The sequence below is a fragment of the Tiliqua scincoides genome, chromosome 3 (genome assembly GCF_035046505.1).
Source record: "Tiliqua scincoides isolate rTilSci1 chromosome 3, rTilSci1.hap2, whole genome shotgun sequence".
Classification (NCBI taxonomy): Eukaryota; Metazoa; Chordata; class Lepidosauria; order Squamata; family Scincidae; genus Tiliqua; species Tiliqua scincoides.
Genome location: NC_089823.1, coordinates 193,746,386 through 193,768,811, shown reverse-complemented (window position 1 = coordinate 193,768,811; position 22,426 = coordinate 193,746,386). Strand labels below are relative to the sequence as shown.

Below are 22,426 nucleotides of genomic sequence, written 5' to 3'. Positions count from 1 at the left end.
CTAGATCTACTGCTGCCTTAGCAAGAGGGAAACTGCTCACAAAAAGCACCCCTCCCCCCCAAAATAGGGCTGCCTCATTTATTTCTCAAGGCAATGGGCAAATGCACATACATATACAGCACTGTTCAGGCCCTTTAGAAGAGCATACACATGCTTGCCCTCCAAATGCTGCTTGGAGTGCATAGGAATAGGAATGGAATAGGAATTGGAATAGGAATGCCTCAATTCAGTGAGAGACTTCTTACTGTACTTATCCTGAACTTAGAAAGCTAAATAATTATATATATGCTCTTTGTGTGCTTATACTTAAAGGATAGTTCCAGATTAAGAGAAGAACTATCCCTTCATGCTATTCGATGTGTCAACATAACCTAAGTAGATGATAAATACTAAGCAGCAGATAAATTTCAAGACTACTCTTGGAAAAAGAGGGTGGAAAACATAAGAGCAAATTCTCTTTGTCAGAGTGAAAGCAGTGCGTAAAACTCAATTATTATAATAAACTCATCAATTAAGACAAATTTGTGCTTTCTTCTCCATACTAAATAGCCACAGAATAACATTGTGTTTTATGTTTTCCCCAATATCATCCGACCACAAAAATGCACATACTGTGGAGGAAACTGGTGGGAACAATATTATTTAGGCAGAAACTAGACATACAGAGGCTGGAATTACACTGGTAAGGCTGATGTGGGGAAAGGAAGAATTTGTAGGGGAGCCTTTCTGGCAGGGGAGTGCTTGACTCATTTCCTATCTGTCGTTTCAGCTCCACCAGCAACTTTTCCTCCCCTGTACCATCCATGCACCCACAGCTCTAAGATTAGAAACAAGACAACTGAAGAAAAAATGATGTGGGAGAGGTCTGTCATGAAATAGTGGAGATCTAAACACTTAGAACATAACCTTCTCCCCTGCCCTATGCAGACATCAAGAAAAAACTTGTTTGGAAATGATAGTCTTATGGTTCAGCCATTTTGGTCCACTCAGATTCAATGTTTTGCTATTTCTAGTTCATATCTCTCAGCCAAGAAGAGGAATTTTCTCTTACACATAATGAACAGTTACAGCAGCTGAAGTATTTCATTGCTACTGAAAAGTAATCACACTCAGCTTAGCTGTTACAGCAGGCCAGGGCAGCCAACAGCAAGAAACTATGCAGGTTTATGGTGAGTAATACCAAATTCTATTAGAACAATTTCACTGAAAATGGAACGGAGAGTTAATACTTAATTCTCTATTAGTCCTCTGCCATTTTAAGAGAATAACGCTGCAATTATATGGAGTTCAGTGGGATTTTTTCCTTTGCTTTGTGTTTTTGAATTAGCCTGGTCAGGTTTTGAGTCAGCACAAAAGACAAGCAAGTGGAAAGAGACTGCTTAAAAATATCGCCCTCCCCAAGCTGCTCTTTCACCTGGGTAAGGTAGATGTCGGGAAATACGGCTTTCGTTTTTGTTCTGTAGGTGAAAAAGTGATGTGGGGAATGTGACTTGAGCCCAAAAAATAACAGGAAGTCAATGGTTAAACATGCCTCATTCCATTCACTCTTCCTCTTCTCCAGCTGATAGCCTGCCCAAGTTAATTCAAGTGTAAAATAATACCACAGTAAAGTCCCATACAACCTGAGGTTGAAGCCTGAATCTCACTACAGAAGAAGGGGCAAGTGGTGGACAAGCATGGTACCTAGCTTAATACTAAGGGAGTATAGCACATTATTCTGCCAAGCCAAAGCCTTCTCCCTGAGGTAAGTCTTCACACACTATACCTGAGCAGAAAAACATTCAGGGTGCAAGTTATAATTGGTGAGCTTGTTTTCTTTAAGTCATTCTTAAGGCTGCCTTTTGTGATCAGTCGCTGAGCAAAGTGTAGCCGGCAGTGACGAGGAGTGCAGGAAATGGGAAGAGTAGACCTGGTTAGGCAGAATTTAGATCGAGAGCTTTAGGCTGAGTCTTCTTGGAGGCCAGCTCGGACAGCTTCTTCAGCCGTTTCTTCAGCTCCAGAGGGAATTTCTCATAGCACTTCTTGCACACAGGCTTCATATCAAACTCCACAAACTTATTCCTTTCAAAGAAATATTGAGTCATTAAACTCCATGCTCAAGACCATGTGAGATTTAACATCCAATGGGTGCAATATGTATATTCTGTTCATTTGTGCATTTTAATATTACCTATGTAAAGAGTCCCAAGAGTGAAAAAGGTCTAGCACAACTGCCCCAAAGAAGACTTTAATCAAAGCACACTGGATTTTTATTACAGTATTTCTGACCCCTGGGGGCTGGGGGATAAGAATAGGCCCTCAGTTTGGCTGTACTTGTCGTAAGAGGCGACTAAACAGCCACCGGGTAGATGGGACTCGTTAGCTTGGGAAGGCAGCTCATCTGAGAGAAGGAAAACTCTGATCCCAAACCTCCACTGTCTTGTGGCTACATCCAGTTATGGAAAAGGCTTCAGGAGTCAACCTCGAGGCAAAATCTGGAGCCGGAGTCCCTGAGGCAGTTCATGGCTGAACACAGTCATGTTCTGGCAACTCCTGCGACGTCGCTGGAACCAACCGTATTGGCCTCTGCCTTTCCATTGGACCATTTCAGCGACGTGGAGAGGGGGAATTTGCTGCATGGGTAACAGTCTATCCTCCATATCTACTCTACCCAGGCTTTGTGCTCTGGAGGACACTCTGTTCCAGAACCACCATTCAGAGCGCAATACCATAGTCTTCCGAGACTGAAGGATGCCAAGAAAAACAATATTTCTGTCCTGCAATTATAAACTATTGTGGCCACTTCTCCAGTGGTCCCCAGGGGTTTTGGAACCCCTTGCCTCATGATGCAAAGGTTGGCCTTATCATTGCCTTTATTCTAGTAACAGGAAAATATTTTTTTGCTTAATTTACCTTGACAGGCTTAATTGTCTTATAGCTGTGGGTGAACTGCTCTGCTCTGCTCCTTTTTAGTAATTATATTGTTGTAGTATTGCTTTTGTGGTAGTTTGCTTGAGGCTGCTTACAATTCATTACCTTTTGTTTTTGTTTCTCTATTGAGTTTGTTTTTATCGTATTGCTTTTATCTGTTAGATGCCCTGATTCCTCTGTATCAGGAGGGGAAAAGCAGAATAGGAATATTTTAAATAAATACATTTTAAAGCCAACATGAGGCTTGCATTTTTCAAATCTTCCAGACAGGACAGGAATATTATCCTCGATAATCCTGCTGCTTGAAATGGCAGACAAGCATTCTTACTTGTGACTAGATCTGTCACTATGTACGTGTTCCAGCCTCCCATTTCAAGAAGCAGGCTGGTGTGCCTGTCAGTAACACATTTGCTGGTGGAGGCCTCTGTGACTGGTCCCCCACTGCAGGATGCAGTATGGCTGCATCAGCGCTGGAAAGATGGATAGAATTGGGCCTCTCTACATAGAAGCAGATCTGATAGTGAGTATATTTCTTAGTCTTCTTATTGATACAGCAGGCTACGGCTTGTCCTGGTAAGTACATCTACTTGCAAATAAGTTCAAAATGTCAGGCTGGGAGTCTACCTGAGAGAAGACCTTCTCAGTAAGCATTCCAGTTTGACTGACTGTTCCTTACTTGACAGTAATTTCTGTGCTCTTGCATATACTGTGTGCTGTTAAATACCCCTGGGGGCTGGGGATAAGAATAGGCCCTCAGTTTGGCTGTACTTGTCGTAAGAGGCGACTAAACAGCCACCGGGTAGATGGGACTCGTCAGCCTGGGAAGGCAGCTCATCTGAGAGAAGGAAAACTCTGATCCCAAACCTCCACTGCCTTGTGGCTAAATCCAGTTATGGAAAAGGCTTCAGGAGTCAACCTAGAGGCAAAATCCAGAGCCGGAGTCCCTGAGGCAGTTCATGGCTGAACACAGTCACGTTCTGGCAACTCCTGCGACGCCGCTGGAACCAACCGTATTGGCCTCTGCCTTTCCATTGGACCATTTCAGCGACGTGGAGAGGGGGGATTTGCTGTATGGGTAACAGCCTATCCTCCATATGTACTTTACCCAGGCTTCGCGCACTGGAGAGGACACTGTTCCAGAACCACCATTCAGAGCGTGACACCATAGTCTTCCGAGACTGAAGGATGCCAACAAAAATACCCCGGAAACAGTTTGAGAACATGCCAATTCAAGAAGGCATAGCTTGTCCTCCTTGCTCCTAACACTGATCTCATCATACTCTTAAGAGATTTCATTGAACACTTATTTGACAGTTTGCATAGGTCCTATACAAGTAAGTTTCCACTAACTGCTACTGCTGTAGCCCACTGCCCTGCTCCTCTGTACTTTCTTCCACAGTTCCCTGCCCTCTGCCTTTTGAAAAAAGAGGAATAGGAGAGGAGAAATGGCAGTGGTGAGACCAGGTAAGGTGGGCAGTGGGAGGGGGAATAGAGGCAGGCTGCTAATGGCATAGTGAGGTGGCTGCAGGGGTGTAGGACACATGTGGGGTGCTCCAACCACCTCCACCAATCTGCCGCTTGAGGCAGTTGCCTCAGTGTACCCCAATATTGCCACGGTCTCTGCAGTAACCCTCTTGATCACGTTACTTTTACCTTCAGGACATCCTTTGTATGCTTCTACTTACTTCAGAGTGAGTTTGATGTTGCATGTAGAGCAGGAGAAGCAGTTCACACACCAAGCCTTGTTGAGAGCCGATACCACTAGTGAGAAAGATCAGACAAGGCGATTATGTCCGAGTCCTACCCAATTCAGCAGGGACAGATGTGAAAAGAAGAACTGATGCCTTGTGCAAGCAGGATGGACCCAGCTGCACTGACAAACAGTCCCAAACTTACCATCCCCCTCAATCACATGACTGCAGTTATAGCAGACATCTCCAAAAAGCTATGTAGAGAAAGAACAAAATCAGAAGTTAAAAAAAAAAGTAAGATATCTTCTCTCACACATACCCGTGTGTGTTGTCAATCAACCTTGAATTCCTTATTCCTAAAGGCTCTTTTATACCTGTGGTAGCTTCTTATGCTTCCCTCTGTGTTATGTCAGTACACAGCTGTCACAGCAAAATTGGGTTTTTTTTAAAACTAGATCCTGGACACCAATAATAACTGTGCAACAGAGCAGATATTGTGCTTTTATGGACCTGACCACTTTGGTTTTTCTGGCTATTCCTTGCTCAGAAAAAAAGCTGGTGACTGCATGGAGGAAGGAGAACCTGCCAGCAGTTCTTTCATTCTCAGCACAACAATTAGTTTTTACATGCTTGGTTTATTCAGGAATCGATTGGGTTTTTTTTAGGAATTAACAGACAGTGGTGGTTGTTTTGGAAGAAATCATCTGGATGGTACAAGAAAGAAGCAGCTCCCAAACACAGCCTCCCACTGATATAATAATGCTGCCTGTCTCCTACAGGCATGAGAGGAGATAACCATAGGAACATAAGAAGAGCCCCACTGGATCAGGCCAAAGGCCCATCTAATCCAGCTTCATGATAATGATAGCAGCAAATAACCCTTGCTAATGATAGCAGCTAATAACCCTTGCTAACTGGGTAAGAGGCACTTTTTCAAGTGGGTGCTCCTCTTTTATTTAGCAGGGAGAGAGTAACTGGCCCTCCTCACCCCAGCAGTGTCTTTTCTAGTGGCTGTCTGCTGGTGTTTTGCATCGTTTAGAATGTGAGCCCTTTTGGGCCAGGGAGCCATTAGCTGTTTGATTTTTCTCTGTAAATGCTTTGTGAACTTTTGTTGAAAAGCGGTATATAAACACTGTTGTTGTTGTTATTTTTTATTATTATTATTATTATTATTATTAATAGCAGCAGACGTTACCTGATTGTAATGAGTCTCACAATAAGCTAGACCTTTTTTCTCATAGTGCCGGTGTCCTAGGAATGGCTTCTCGCATTTGGCACAGACAAAATGCTGTAAAGTTAAAGGACATGCTAGATCAAGTGGCCTGTTCCAGGATGACTTGATAAACCAACAGTACCCTCAGAGCCCAAACTTCCCCTGCCCCAACTGTACAGGAGTAGCTACAAGAGCACAAATCCTTAGGGACCAGGAGACTGGGCAGCCACACCAAAAAGGAATGTGCTATGTCCAGTGTGTGTGTGTGTGTGTGTGTGTGTGTGTGTGTGTGGGCAGTGGCAGATTGGGAGGCTTCAGAGGGGAAAGGGGAATTATTTCCTCTTACCCTGGTCCTCAATGGGTCTCCTCGGATCTGCGCCAGCTCTAACTGATGCATGTCTGAGCTGACAAAGGGGGCAGGGAGGTTGCAAAAAGAGTTGATAGGATCCAATGTGCACCACCATCACTGGATCAACTCTTTTCACAAACTCCCCCCCCCGCCCGAGTTGCCATCTGTGTGAACCAGGGCCTCCATATTGCAGCTATATACCTGTTCACTGAGATTTCTGTAAACACAGAGGCACTTTCTGTGTTGCTGCTATGGTAGCAACCATGTGTGCATTTAGGCAGCCTTGTCATGAGAAGAGGCAGCCCTGCATGCTTCTGAAATGCTTGTGTTAGGATCAGAAGTGGTGCCAGGGATCAGGCACTAGCCAAGGTCCCACACCCATCAGAAGACCCACTTGGCCAGGCTGACCCCTGAACGCTCAGTATCATCACAGCACTAGCGCAGAAAGTGCCACTGAGGGGTGCCTTGGGGGGTCCCGTGTAGGGCTTTGCTCCAGAAACCTGGTGACAGCATTGATGCAAATTAACCAAAGTATAAACCAAATCATAAAATGGTGAAATGAACTGAGTATTTAGCACAGCATTTAAGGATCTGAATGGACAGCAGTTTGTAAGGGTTGAATACTGTCTCCCAATGGGGGTTGTGCTCCAGCATCTGCACAGGCTGCTCGTTCTCTTCCAGGGCGCTGTTTATAAATTATGAAACCATATCAAAGAGACCACATTCTCACCTTTGCCATAGGATGACCTAAACGGGCTCTGTTGAAGTTATAATTTTTGTTTCCATACTGTCCTCAATTGGCACACAATGGGGTATTCACTGTGGTTGGCCCCAACACCATGTTTGAAAGCCTTTACAGCTTTTAAAATAGCTTGGACTTATCACTACAAATGGAGTGGGGAAGTGCCTACTTATTACTCAGGAAAATAACCTGTGTCAGACTATAACATGCATTCCACAGCAAGGAATGTAACAGTAAGGTTTTTACCTCCACGTGCCACTGTTTTCCCAGAGCATTGACCACTCGACCCTCAATGGGCCTACGGCAAGCCCCGCAGATTGGGATGCCCATCTTGTCATGGCATGGCAAGCAGTAGAGCTCTCCCTTCAGTTCCCTGGCATCAGCAGTCAGTTCCTTTCTGAAAACAAGAGAACAGATAACACAGACCTACAAAATTGAGAGTCAGAAAAGTTTTTCCCAAACTTCATGGAGGTTTGATATGAATTTGGGGTGCTGACTCCAAAAATGGCATCCGATTTGCCCTATCACGTCTAGTTTTGGAGATATAGTATAGCCTCATTAGTGAATGGTTCAAGCAGCTTCCTCATGAGGAAGCTGCTTGAACCATTCACTAAAGCAGCTATGCCATGTCTCCAAAACTAGACGCGATAGGGCAAAACGGATGTTATTTTTGGAATCAGCACCCCAAATATACCCAGGAATTGGTGTAACATTTAAGGAAGCAAAATGTGTGTTGGCCTGTGATAATCAAGACTCCTGGGGCAAAATGTGTCTCTTGCCTTACAGACTAATGGTTCCTTCATAACTAAACCTGACATAACTAAACCTAACACTCCAAGACAAGCACTTAAAGGAGAAAAACAACCCCCCTCCCACACACTCTTCACAATTAAAAACATGGTTATGACGTATACTTTAGGAAAGACCATGTTATAATGGTGGTTTCAGTTTCATGAATCCAGTTTCAAATCTATTTACATAAGCAGGTTCCACCAGGGAGAGCCAGAATTCCAATCCACTGTAAGGTGAATTCTGGTATCCAATTAAGCCTCCGCCATGTTCAAATATAGTTACTTTTGTAATGGGCAGTCCAATCTTATGCTTCCCTGCACTGCCAAAATGGCCGCTGCTGTATCCTGTAGGGCCAGGGAAGTCTCCTTGGGGGGACATTCGCCCCCTTACCCTGAGTAAAGCCCCAACCTCTGCAATAGGGCTTCTCGAGTCTATGACAGCTAAATAGCTCATGCAGACTTGAGAAGCTCAATGCAGGGCACAGGATTCAGCGGAGGAGGTCGCCGCTGGTCCTCCCCTCCCGGGCAGGCCCCTCTTCCCATTCCACCCTCCCATCACCCCAGAACGCCATCCCTCTGCCCTCCTGCCACCCTCCCCATGAATCTGCACCATCTGATGTTCACCTTTTTACTACTGGTGGCCGGACTCCTTCAGCAGTGCTGATAAGGGGGCGCAGGCCTCCCCACCAGTGCTGCTTACTCCAAGGGTGCCACAAATGTTCTTTACAGCATGTTTGGAACACCCAGTGCCAGTACTGGGCTGCAGCGCCTGATAGGATTGGGCTCTAAGACTTCACCATTCACTCTGTAATGAGCAGTTTTTATTCTCTCCCAGAATACAGTAATTCCAGTGACGGTAAGTTTATAGCAGCTCAGGACAATCAAGGCAGGTCCTCCAGCTTTCTAATTCAAATGCTTTTTGATCCTCCACAAACAGAACAACTTGTCAATCTGTTTAAAGGCAGTTTAATCTGAAGATCAGTCAGCTCCAAACAAGAGAGAACAAGAGAGAACAAGACAGTTGTCCATTCTATGCCTTTTCATTTGTTCCTCAGCCCAAGCTAGGAAACAGTTGACATACCCACAGTGGGTGCAGCTGAAGTGATCTGGATGGTAGGAATCATTCCTGAACATCAGAGGCTGCTCATCAATTATCAAGTGGCATTTCTGGCAAATATGCTTGCCCAGGCCCTTGGCTTTCTCACGATTGTGGCAAGGCCTGCAAAGGTGCCTAAAGTGCAAGAGGAAAGAGAGAAAAATGTTGGGAGGAACCATACGTGATGTGTGTAATTACACATTGTTTGCTTTCCTAGAGTTTCTCAAGATTCTTCTCCTAAGGAAGCCCAAATGTTTACACTTGCAAACATGTCCTACTCCAGTCAACTGACTTAGGTACAAGAATGTTTCAAATGCTATGAATGGTGCCAATGAACATTAAGCCAGTCCTGGCAGAAGTCACACTGAATTTTATTTCCTTCAGTGAGAAAAACCTTGGTTCACCTGTTCATGTTTTCTTTCTTGGTGTAGAGACCAGCTGGTAGCTACAAGAGCACAGATCCTTAGGAGCAAGGGGCCAGGAGATCTGGGCCTTATTCCAGGCAGTCTCATGGACTTCCTGAAAAATCAAGGCAGGTCACTTAGCCTCCAGGTCTGTTGTCAGTAAAATAGAACTAATAATAAATCTCAGTGCCACAAGGCTGTTGTGTGGCCTTGTATTTTCTACAAGCCTCAAATAGAAAGTCCCTGTGTGCGCATAAGTGGAAAGGAATGTTATTAACACTCCCTCTTCACAAGTCTTCTCTTCTGTCGCTCCCTTGAGCTGAAGATACTGCGATCTCAGACAAGAATCACAGTCCCCTGAAAGAAAGCAGACAGCACGCCTTTATAAATGGGAGCATGCAGCTGTGTTCATCTCAGGATAAAGGCATCAATTTTATTCCACACTGTGGAATTGAGTCTAATTATACAGGGCAGGACACTGAGACCCTATAGCAAGTGTCCTAAAGAGAGACCCCTCTCATTCAACTGAATAAGGGGCCTTCAGCCCTTTCCACTGACAACCTATTATCACCACCCCTGCTTATTCAGAACCCCCTCCCCACACACAGCATCCTATAGGCCCTCCTCCATCGCTAGCAAAGGGAGGTCTTGGAATCACAGAGCCGTTACTATGGCAGCCGTCCTCCTCACCCCCCACTCCCACCATTATGGAATTATCCCCTCTGAAATGTCCTGTTGTGTCTGCAACACCAAATTTCCCCTCCCTTTCTGCTACTCTTTCCAAGCCCTCTAACATGGTCACAGGGTCTAAAGACTCCATGTAAAAAGCAGAGGTTCAGAAAGAGAGAGGAGGGGAGGAACACAACTATTGGAATATTCATAAACACAACAGCAACTCAACTCCCCCATCCAACAAGTACTCAGCTGGAATGAAAACTGCCTTTCAAAGCAAGTGTGTTATCTACCCTCCTCTCATGTGAGCAAGATGATAATGGACTATCATCACTAGCAGGCTCTATATAGTGGGGCTCCCTCTTTCTCTCCAGTGTGTCTGCCACTGCCTACGTCTTCTGGATCACCACATAGTTTCAAACCTGGCTCTCTTTTCTACATTTGCTGGCACTGTAAGAAGCTAACCAGATCTGAACTCCTCATCTCTACAGGACTGCAAGCTCCAAGAGGTAAGGGTTTTGGTTTCAACAGGGATAATAGCCTCTTTGGTTTCTTGCAGTAGAACAGGTAGAGCATTTTTTCATTTGGAGCAGCAGGTGGCTTCTCCAGTACCTGCTATATGAGCTGGAAGGAAGAGTAAATAGAGTGGCCTCTGCACATTGTTAGAATATTTTCCAATGGAAAGCTCAGGTTGGTTTATGGTTCAATTACTCTGTAGTGCAAATATACAGTTGGCATATATGGTACATTCAATTTTTTATGCACTCCACATGAACAACTTTTACAATGCAGCTTTTACAGTGCAAGTGGCACTTGAATGCACTTTTTAGCTGCTTGTGTGAAAATGAGAAAGAAAACTAAGGTAAATTAGTTTTCACCTTAATGAAAGTAAATTAAGTCAAATCCAAAAGTAAATTAAGTCTTAACTAAAAACAGAATAAGCAATGAAGAATCACTGGAAGATACAGAATGTAAACATAAAACATGCAATATCCCATTAGAGCTCTTCTAATGAATCAATATCTTTCCATCATGACAAGAGAGAAACAGCATTGTAAGACAGCCTCAGGCCAGGGTTTTCTATGGTGGAACAAACTTTTATACCCTCCAGCTGACAGAGTGTTCTTGCCACTATGATTTAAACCAAACCAAACCACAACACTGTGTTTTCTCAGGAGCCAAGAGGACTCCAGAGGACCTAGTAATAATGTTATCATATCAGCTGGGTTTATTACAACCCACCAGAGTAACTGCACAGTAGATGAATTTTTATCCACAGAAGTAACTGCAAAAGTTAAAACATCAAGATTCTTATACTGAAATTGCTAATTATTATTCAGAAGACTGCACACACAAAATGAGAAGGAATAAAATAGGTTTCAGTGTCCTACATCAAATTCAAATGAGTAGCTGTGTGCAGAATCACCATTCAAATATCACCTGCTACTGATGTAACTATCACAGCACAAACGGGGTGCCTATTCAGAAATACTGATAAATCCCATTGTGTTTAGTAGGGTTTACTCCCAGGAACTGTGTATACGATTGAAGCCTTAACTCCAGAAGAGCATATCTAGGTAAATGGCTATAATCGGTGCACCTAACACCACATTCCAAAGCACAGTAACAATTACTGTTTATTGATTTAGAGTCTTCCCAATGCAAGTTAAAGTTGACACTTCTTGAAGTGTCAACAAGTAACTCCCCACAACTAAAAGTTTTGGATAACTTATTATTAGATTTTTTTTTTTAAGTATATATTCCCAAAGACAAAAATGAGATTGTCTTCAATCCCTCTTCCAGATACGTTTTATTAATTTTCAGAGTTAGGAAGAACAGAATCTGCGTTGTGGTTGCTCCCGGTACCAAACTCTTGCATATGAACAGTGCATTGCATAGGACACCAACCAACCATTTTCAAGTGGCATCCATTTGCCAGCCATGTCAAATATTTCACTGCATATCAGAGTTAAGATAAAGAAAACAAGCAGCCTAACAGAAATGAGGCATGCATTTGGAATCAATAGGTTTGTGAAGAAATACAGTGCTAGACATCCTTCATATTCTTAAGAAGCTGCAAATGACAGAGAGGAATCCTGCTAACCAATTACACACTGAGAAAGCCATTTCCTTGTGCACGCTACAAAAAGAGAGATGCAACCTTGTCAAGGCATTGTTTTCTTACTCTGAAAGATTGTCTGTGTGAATTAGGGTGCAATCCTAACCCCTAATGTCAGTGCTTTCCAACACAGGCATAGCAGTGCCAACGGGAGAGGTGCTGCATCCTGTAGTTGGGTATCACTCACGGAGGCCTGCTTAAAGTAATGGAATGTTTGTTCCCTTACCTCAGAGCTGCATTGCCCTTATGTCAGTGCTGGAAAGCACTGACATAAGGGATTAGGATTGCACCCTTGGTCAATGAACAGTACATGACTGCGTTAAAATGGGTCACTTAGATGAAAATCTGCTTCTTGGTTTTCATGCCAACCATAAAAATGCAGCTATTAAACACAAGGAATGTATGACCTGCTGTTGCAACTTTTCTTAGAGCAAGTTCTCGGGATTAAAGCTGCATTTGATAGGGACATTCCATTGCTTATGTTCAGTAGCTGCTGTATCCCCTCCCCCCACAAGAGCAACTCTGAAAACTGGATAAAACAACAACGGGCAACCTGAGGCATGTGCAGAATTTGGGGAGGGGGGCACAATCCACTAGAAAGTTTGCCTGTTCAAACCTTATTGAAATGAACTGGAGATATGCCAGATTGCTTTGAGGAAAAAAAAATCCCTTATTTTCTTTCTCTTGGAAATGTTGTGCAAGGGAGCTCTCTGTGGTCAGATAATGAATTACAGCATGCTATTAAAAAGGTGTGTGTGTGTCCAGATCACGCTAGAGAGGCATATCAGAACAACTGTTGGCTTTAATATGTACAAACGGAGATTAGCCATTGCTCCTTTGCCCCAGCAAGTGTTGCTTCGACCTGAGACTCACTTGTACCGGGAATGGCCTAATAACTTAATTCAGCCTGTATAACCCTTTCTCCACTCCATCCAAAGAGTGGCAAACTACAGACTTGGATTTTTCCATCATGTTCAACCACAAATTCTCCCCCCCCTCTCCTTTTTGGTTAACATCCAGCCTGAAGAAAAGCTGGCGAACTTAAAAGTTTACTCAATACTTTGTGACTTTTTAGTTGGTCTGAAGAAAAATATTATGCTATGGTTGCTATTAGACTTTTTTGTAACGGCCAACATGGATACTGTACATGCATTCTTTTTTTTAAGCTTATTAATTCTTGCTTCTGTTGACCATTGTCAACAGAAGCTTCTGTTGCTTCTGTTATGCTATGTTATGCTGTTGACCATGGTCAACAGAAGCTGTTCATTGCTTCTGTTATGCTATGGTTGCTATTAGACTTTTTTGTAATGGCCAACATGGATACTGTACATGCATTCTTTTTTTTAAACTTATTAATTCTTGCTTCTGTTGACCATTTTACTTTTTGCTTGTGAAATATGTGAAGAGAAGAAGGTACCCATTTGTAGCCATTTTTGTTATTATTCATCAGGTGACAATATCAAAAAAAAAGGGAAAGAGAGATATGTTAGTTCCTCATCAAGAACTTCCAGTGGTGGGGTCAGAGTGATGAACCTGGCTTTGATGGGAGGTAGACACAGTAGACCAGGGGTGTCAAACAGTAGGTAGAATAGCATTCATGGTGCTTGCTGAGGGCCAGAAGTGATGTCATTAAGCAAGAAGCAACATTAATAAGCAGATGATGACCAGAGATAAGTGCTCACTTAGGAACTCATCTGCAGCAAATGACGGAAAATAAAATATACAGACCTTGATCATATTTTCAGGAGTACCCAATTAGTACATAGGCTGCCCTTTCAGCAGCACCACTTCTGCCAAGGTATCACTTCATAGCTCAGCAGCTGAGAGAGCCAAATTACCACAAGAGCCAAATAAAGAGCTTCCAGGGGCTGCATGCAGCCCATGGGGCTTATCTTTGACACCTCTGCAGCAGACCATCCAGCATAAAGGAAACCCATAGCTTAGCATTCTCCAAGTATACAGACAGCCCAGAGATTCTAAACTGCATTTCATTATTCTGCATAAGTTTGTTTAAACTGGACGTCTTAAAACAAAGAACAGAATGGGCACTTTTGATGAAAGTCATTAGAGCAAATAAAAACAATAGCCAAGATTCTGAGAGGTCTGTGCATGTGTGCAAAATGTTTCTGTACATGAATAGCTACTGAGTTGGTAAAACCCCTCCTCCTACTCTTAAACTATTGAAGTAGCCTGGAGAAGCCTGAGGTTGAACCTTCATTCCGGGCCTTATTGTGGTATGCCAGTCACAATCTCTGGCAGGAGGCCATCAGAGTTTATAAACTGAAGGAATTCCATTTAAAGAATATATTAGGCAAATGTGCAACCATTTCAATAGTTTCCTAAATGGTGTCCTTTGAAATGTGCAGAGGTCAAAAAATGCTTATCAGAGGATCCAGTTAACAGACAGCCAAACAAATATGGACATTATGTAACTTGCTCACTAAGGAGATAACCAAGAGACAAGCTAACAAAAACGTGTTTGTCAGAATGCTATCCAGGATGTTATCCAGAATGGACATGTGTTTATCTATAAAAATGTGAAGCAACCTGAAGGTCAGTTGGGCAGAATACATCATCAGGCCAAGGAGACACTTCTTAGGCTGACTGTCCCCACAGACATGGTTTGACCAGGGAGGTACATAGTTGGAGACCAGAGAGCCTTATAGAACAGTGAGATCAATTAACTGGTAGTCTACACAGGATAATAGAGCAGAACACGTTAGGGAAGGGCTAGAAATCAGCCTGTGTCTAAAATGAAGCTACTCAGAAACCAGTTTATATTTGTTTCCTACTGAAACAAAAAAACTAAAATTACAACTTTTTCAAAGCCCAGCTGCATCCTAGTATTTCTTTCTTTCGCAATAGTATATAATCTCTGAAAAGCAGAAACATTTGCTTGGAGATCCAATTTAGAAGAGGGATTCCAAATAAGATTGCAGTAGAGGAGTGGTCCATATTTGCCCTTGACCAATGTTCTGTAACAGCTGATTTTTAATTTTGGAGGTAGTCCTTTGGACTCATGGGTACTGCTCCAGAGCATCCCCTTACACTGGGGAGAGATTTTGGGAGGAAAAAGCTAAAAAAACCTGTACCTTGCATGATGCTTTGGAGCATGGCCAAAACACTAGTTACAAATCTGAGAAAAAAGCAGACTTGATTGATTTCTGTGTTGCCTCCTTTGTAGCTTTTTCTTCTTTACTATTTCAGATTCACATTGCAAGATCAACAGTGAGTAATGAACAGCCTAGCAGACTCTTCAGGCCTGCTCTTCAACACTTCCCTACAAAGCTCAGAGCAATGTGGCAAAGAAACCCACATGGAGAACATCCTTTTTGCTACTTTCTATCTTCTGGATTTTATCCTAGCCTTTGTTGGCAACACTCTGGCTCTCTGGCTTTTTATCCGGGACCAAAAGTCAGACACCCCGGCCAACATTTTCCTGATGCACCTTGCTGTGGCAGATCTGTCTTTTGTGCTGGTCTTACCCACTCGGTTGGTATACCACTTTTCAGGCAATCACTGGCCATTTGGAGAGATCCCATGTCGACTTACAGGTTTCATTTTCTATCTCAACATGTATGCCAGCATCTACTTCCTCATGTGCATCAGTGTCGATCGCTTCCTCGCTATCGTGCACCCTGTAAAGTCCATAAAACTCCGCCGGTCACTCTATGCTCATTTGGCCTGTGCCTTCCTGTGGGTTATAGTTGCTGTGGCAATGGCACCCCTTTTGGTCAGTGTGCAGACAGCCGAGATGAACAATACCACCATTTGCCTGCAGCTCTATAGAGAAAAGGCATCACGGCATGCTCTTGTGTCACTGGCGGTAGCATTTACTCTTCCATTTTTTACTACAGTGACCTGCTACTTGCTGATAATACGCAGCCTGAAGCGAGGGAACCGAGTGGAGAAACATCTAAAGGAAAAGGCCATCAAAATGATAATCATGGTCCTTATGATCTTCCTGATCTGCTTTGTGCCCTACCACGTCAATCGTTACATTTATATCCTCAATTATGATGGCCTGAAGACTTCCTGTGAAATGCAACGGATCCTGGCTCTTGGGAATCGTATTACTTCTTGCCTCACCAGCCTGAATGGTGCCCTAGATCCTGTCATGTATTTCTTTGTAGCTGAGAAGTTCCGAGAGGCCTTGTGTGGTCTGTTTTGCAGCAGAAGGGCTGCAAAGCTAACTTCAAGTTATGATGGGAAAACAAACGACAGCTCCCTAAGTGCTAAATCTGAACTGTAAATATATTAACACAGCTGCTTTTTCAAAAAGGAGTTTTCCACCCAACACAATGAAACTCCCTCTAAAGTAAACCGTGTTTCTCTAGGAGCTCATGCTCCATTCTTGAGAGATCAAGAAAGAAAACCTAGGACATATTACTAGCAAAAACTGCAACTTATATTTTAAAAAGGCAGCCCATGTATCTGTGGAGGTTCTATTCCAGACTCTCCCAAAGATACTGCAAATCCTCAGACACTGAGAGACCTCTTTAAAAATGTGTAGGAAGTAAACACAAAGACCCCAAAATAGCTTCCTGTACCATTGGACAGCAAAACCGCTGCATTTTGAAGGCTCCAGGCACTCTTCTGAGCTCCCTGCAGCCTCTTCTGAGTCACATGTAGGCCCTTCTCTTTGCCCAGACTAACCCTGGAATGCATTGCAATGCGTTGTGATACATTCTGGGGCAAGCCTGGGTGAAGGGAGGGGCCACCGCATGACCTGGAATTGGTTGTAGGAGTTCAGAAGACAACCTGGAGCCCTCAAAATGTAGCAGTTTCACTGAGCAATGGTAGGGGAAGCTATCTGGGGCTTTTTTCTTTGCTTTCTACACATTTTTAAAGTGGTCCCCTGGTATCTGGGGTACCGCAGATAACTGGAACCATGGATGCCGGATCTGCTGATAGGGGAAGATGCCTGTATAGTTTATATACAGTTTATATACAATAGCTGCACTTTTGGTTGCTGAGTCTTAATACCAGGAACTGAATAACTGGTGATTTGGGAAGAAAGCAAGTTTAACAAACCATGATTGCACCATAAAAGAACTTTGAATTGAAGGATGGCTGAAACATTGGTTGTCTCAGATATCAAGCAAGTAGGTTGCACAGCTAAAATTTAGTAGACCTGACATGCACAGCTTGTCCTGCGTCATTCCTGTCTCGTTCATGCTGGAAAAATTCTTGAACACTTTCAGAAAAGTTAGATATTCCATTCAAATCAAGAAAAGTTAAGCAAGCTATTCAATATCTAGGACTACAGAGTTTTGAGAAAGATGTGCTTCATAAAAATTATTATTCAAATTCAAAAAGGAAAAGAGACAAAGGCTCAAAGAAAAGAGACAATGCAACAAAGGAAGTGCATTTGAATTATTTGGATGGCTCAGACAATGGTCTCATCACTCGCCTTTTGACTCAGCACCACTCTTAACAGGCTATAAAGAACACAGTAGCACTTAAAAGACCCATGGGTTATGACCTTACAATACTGGAACTAAGGTTGTTGGGGCAGAGTCCTCCACTGGCACCTCCTTGGCACTTCTCTGCCTGACCCAAAGGTGTATTGGGCATTACCACAGCCAGTTGCGGGGGCCATCCTGACCATGTGAGCATTCTGTTGGGCCTGAGCCCTTGGCCAGCGTATAACTTAACCAACCTCCAACACCATCCTGGGGACTTGCACTATTTTCAGCGACAGGTTCAGAACAATAATTTGACACTTCACACGGAAGTAATTTCATATGAAAGTTTTGATTTGGGGATACCTGGTTAATGAATTGCTGATACATACAAGAGTCAGGAATTCAAAGACCCTTGTTACAAATCAATAATCTAGTTAGATTTAACAGTTAGTGATACAGTGCTTGCTGATGCAGTTCAATTAGTGATGCTACCTTTGCTGGTGCAGTTTATGTAGGCAGCACCCATCACAGCTACCAGAGCAACACAGGGATCCATGGAATTGAACAACTGCACCAAAACACCAGCCAGTTGTGCCAGTATTACATGGTTGTAACTTTGGCATATCATGCTTATGTAATTTTTAGTATTCTCTACACACCCCAAATCTTTAGCACTTCTGTACTGTGCAACAAGTCAGCAAACCTGAATTCATGTTTGCCATAGTACTGAGAAGATAAGTGTTGTCTCCAAATACTGCAACATTATGGGCTTATACAACTTTGGGCGCAATCCTAACGGGTTAGGCCAGCGGGACTTGCGCTGACCCAGGAGGGTTGTAAACATGCTGTAAAGCACATTTGCACCTCCTCAGGAGTTGGCTGGGCTGGTGTAGGGATGTGCGCTGGCCTGCAGAAACTGGATACAGCCTCTGCACCGACTTGGGCAGGTTGCAACTTGGTTGAAACAGCCAAGCTCAGTCGACAGAGAAGTCTGGGGAGGGCAGGGAGGAGATGGGGAGAAGGCAGAAGGGAGGCATTCCAGGGTGGGGGAGGGCGGGCAGAGGGCAGTCCTGGGGGCGGAAAGGCGGGGAGTGGGAGACGGGGCTGGGAACCAGCTGTTATGCTGGATCCCAACCCTGTTCCCTGAGCAGCAAGGAGTGGCTTGAAGCTGCTCTGTTCTCCTTTGACTTGCGCCACCTCCTGAGGTGGCACAAGTCCAAGGAGACCCAGTGGGGCCACGGTGGCTTACCCGGTGTAAGGGGAAGAGTTTTCTCTTGCTTCCGGCTGAGCCTCTTCTGACCCCAATCTTGTGCTGGATATAGTGCAGGCCTACTGGCCTGCCTGTTCCAGTGCAAGATAGAGTTGTTCCGCACAGGCCCAAACCTATTCAGTTTTCCAGTCCTGATGCAGCTGTGCCAACAGGATGTGTGCTGCATCCTGCAAGGGGGGGCAGTCATGAGGGGCCAATTATGGAGCCAGTCATCGCAGGTCACCGATTTAGCTGCAATGCAGCCCCATGGTAAGGAGGAAAAAAATTTCCTTACCCCAGGGCTGCATTGCAGCTAAATCAGTGCCAGTAAGTTGGCTAGGATTGGACCCTTAGCCATTAGCCACGGAATCTTCCTGATTACATTTCAAAAATGAACTTTGCATTGAACACAAATATTTCGCAATCAATAAATCGGGCACAAACCACAATAAGTTTAACCCCCTTTAATAGTTTTACATGCCAATTCACCAGGGCTATGTGGAAAATACATTTGACAGTTTCAGAATGTTAATGCAAGGAACAGGATAAAGTACATAATTCTTCCATAGCTATGCCATTTACTGCTCACTTTACTGCTCACCTGAGGAAGAGAGAAGCAGTTAATCTTACAACAGGAGATAAGATGCCGTGAAGCCTAAAGTTAGCTCTGAGCATAGCTGCATGGTTCATTCATCACTAAGCTATTCTAGTTTGCTCTCCTTAAGCAGTTTTGTGTGAGTCTTAGCCTATACAGTATTGTCCCTTCTTTTACTTTTGTATTTTATATCTTTCTTATTTTAAAAACTTGTTCATACTTGTTATACATTTTAAAGTATACACTTTCAAAGAAAGATTAAAGAAGTTTTGTCTTATGTTAAGCAAAACTCTGTCCACTAACTTGTTAGTGTTAAATAACCAATTAAGATGCTCCATGTTGTCCCTCTTCCACTAAACATTACATCTAAAGTCATTTGCCCATAGTTTTGAGGATGGCTCTCCATTCATTCATTCTCCATTTGTGTTCTGACAATACATGGCCTATCACCATTTCCCTCCACTCTACTTTCTGTATTTAAGACACCTATAGGCCCTGAGGTCTGGGGATAAGAATAGGCCCTCGGTTTGGCTGTACTTGTCGTAAGAGGCGACTAAACAGCCACCGGGTAGATGGGACTCGTCAGCCTGGGAAGGCAGCTCATCTGAGAGAAGGAAAACTCTGATCCCAAACCTCCACTGCCTTGTGGCTACATCCAGTTATGGAAAAGGCTTCAGGAGTCAACTTCGAGGCAAAATCTGGAGCCGGAGTCCCTGAGGCAGTTCATGGCTGAACACAGTCACGTTCTGGCAACTCCTGCGATGCCGCTGGAACCAACCGTATTGGCCTCTGCCTTTCCATTGGACCATTTCAGTGACGTGGAGAGGGAGGATTTGCTGCATGGGTAACAGTCTATCCTCCATACCTATTTTACCCAGGCTTCGCGCACTGGAGAGGACACTGTTCCAGAGCACTATTCAGAGTGCGGTACCGTGGTCTTCCGAGACTGAAGGATGCCAACTGAGGCCCAAAGCCCTTTCATTGCTTATTATGCAAGATTGTTTGACAATTATCATATTTAACATATGAGTGCAGAGTGCCTATGCTAAAACCATCATATAGAAGGGAAATGAGCACACACTTTGAAAGATATGTTCAGTGTGTCACAAGAGACAGCATGTATGTGCCAGTGACTGTTCAGATCTTCCCATCCACAAATACGTATCTTAAAACATATACTAGATTACCAACACCCCCTCATGCTACTTCCCTGACCACAGTGTGTGAAGTGACCTTGCATCTAAACAATGTCCTACTGCAGACTGAAATTGTTTTACTGCATGGATGCACTCATGTTCATGCCCTCTGTCCCTTCTTACCTGCCAGCATTCTTCACAAAGCCCAAATCAGCAAGAACCACATCACAAAGCTCACAGCGAAAGCATTCTGGGTGCCAGTTATTATTCATTGCCTTGATGACACGGCCAATGATGAACTCACCTTAGAATAAAGAACACAAAGATGCCATTTATTTCAACTCAACTCAACTCAACAACCTTTAATGGCATAATTGCCATTTATTTCACAAGGCTTTCCTTCGCCTCACCATCACCTACCAATTCCAGAGTCAACATATTTGTATTAATGTAGCACAGTGTTCTTGAGCTACCTTATTCAGCCACAGAAAAAGACTGTAGTTGATAACTGTTATTCCCATTTTTAGATGTGAAACTGAGGCTGACTCAAGAGTGACTTGCTGAAGGTGAGTCAAGCCCAAATTTGTTAGAATTTATTTATTTATTGGATTTGTTTTCCTCCTTTCTCCCCAAAGGCACCCAAGGATCAAGAAGATCAATACCACTAAATCACAAAATTTCTTTCAGTAGGTTGTAAATATCAAGATAATTTGGTTTAGAAACTCAGAGTTAAATATACAATGCAATTAGTGCAATCATGTTCCTTCATTGCATTTTTCTACTCTCCTTCAGAACCAATGGAGAAAGAACCACAATCAATAATCCCTCTGCCTTGGTAATTCTCTCTCCAAAAAAGAGGAGCCATAATCATTTACACTCAGACACCTTACCACATTCTCCACAGCAGGGTGCAAAGAGCATCTGGAAGTCATGCTCACAATACTTCCTGCCTTCAAACTGTAAGAAAATGCAAGAGAACATATCCTTACAAGAAATTCGCTATAAGGCTGTGTACAGACATACATAGTTTCAGTAGTGAGAAAGGTGCTCATCATTGTTGTCATACATACATAGCCTTCTCCCCAGGATGAGATGAAAACATATTTTCCGTTTGACAGAAAGCCAGATTTGTATAGTACTCATCAACTGACCTTTGAGTTAATCACAAAGCAGTTTTTTCCCTTCTCCAAGCCAGCCTGTGCATGGCATTGACAGGTTGGCTTTGTTGTCTAACAGAAAACTACCTCTATCTCGAAGTGGATTTAAAAAAAAAAGAGGAAAAAAGTCTTTTAAAAGTATATTTTTTTTCTGTAAAGTGCTAAACACACTTTTTACTGTACAACTATACCAACACCTAAAAAAATAAAACACTGAGAACAAAGAGGAAAGCCTAGTTCAGCCATTTTCAACCACTGTACCGTGGCACACTGGTGTGCTGCGAATGGTCCCCAGGTGTGCTGTGGGAATTTGGGAGAGGGTCATTTATCAATATGACCATTGGGGGATGTGATCCCCTATTGACAGCACAATGTGCCTTGTCAATTGTCAAAAAGCTGATGGTGTGCCTTGACCATTTTAGTGCCTCGCCAGTGTGCTGCAAGATGAAAAAGGTTGAAAATCACTGGCCTAGTTGAAACAGGGCAGGAGGACAACAAACTACACACTAGGCAGTGGTTCCCAAACTATGCACCCTGGCACCACAGTGATCTCATCAGGGTACTGCAGGATTTTCCCAAAAGTTCCAGTTGTATGCAGACTCTACAGCGACGGAACTAAAGAAGTGCCACGAAAGAATTACTGCAATGCTAAGGATGCCGTGACCTGGATAAATTTGGTAACTACCGCACTAGAGGGTTACGTGTGCTGGTCTGCTTGTTTTACTTCTTTCTTAAAAAATAGCACTAGGGGAGGGTGCTGCCCAAAAAGTAAATCTACGGCAAGGGGCAGGGTTCTTAACACTTTGCCCCGACTCATTCCCAATTCCAACTACATGTGCCACCTCCATTCCACTTTAAATAGGAAAAAAAATCCACTGAAAGCCAATGGAACCA

The 22,426-nt window shown here is 43.5% G+C and overlaps 2 protein-coding genes across 5 annotated transcripts in view; one reads left to right on the top strand and one right to left on the bottom strand.

Moving 5' to 3' along the window:
• Positions 1–206: 206 nt before the first annotated feature.
• Positions 207–22,426, bottom strand: part of LIMS2 (LIM zinc finger domain containing 2) — a 36,824-nt gene continuing 14,604 nt past the window's right edge. For all 4 annotated transcript variants that reach the window (XM_066619388.1, XM_066619387.1, XM_066619386.1 and 1 more), the window contains 8 exons: positions 21,266–21,332; positions 20,559–20,679; positions 8,778–8,927; positions 7,152–7,302; positions 5,797–5,889; positions 4,807–4,855; positions 4,596–4,671; positions 207–2,061 (listed from right to left, as the gene is read on the bottom strand). In XM_066619388.1, the coding sequence (XP_066475485.1) occupies positions 1,914–2,061; positions 4,596–4,671; positions 4,807–4,855; positions 5,797–5,889; positions 7,152–7,302; positions 8,778–8,927; positions 20,559–20,679; positions 21,266–21,332 (855 nt within the window). In that variant the 3' untranslated portion in view covers positions 207–1,913. The remainder of the gene's footprint in view (positions 2,062–4,595; positions 4,672–4,806; positions 4,856–5,796; positions 5,890–7,151; positions 7,303–8,777; positions 8,928–20,558; positions 20,680–21,265; positions 21,333–22,426) is intronic.
• GPR17 (G protein-coupled receptor 17) lies at positions 10,253–16,480 on the top strand. The gene is made up of 2 exons (XM_066621067.1): positions 10,253–10,377; positions 15,195–16,480. The coding sequence occupies exon 2, from the start codon at positions 15,223–15,225 to the stop codon at positions 16,237–16,239; it is 1,017 nt and encodes a 338-aa protein (XP_066477164.1). The 5' UTR covers positions 10,253–10,377; positions 15,195–15,222; the 3' UTR covers positions 16,240–16,480.

Coding starts and splice junctions, on each gene's coding strand:
- GPR17 (XM_066621067.1), top strand. CDS start 15,223: ATGAACAGCCTAGCAGACTCTTCAGGCCTGCTCTTCAACACTTCCCTA.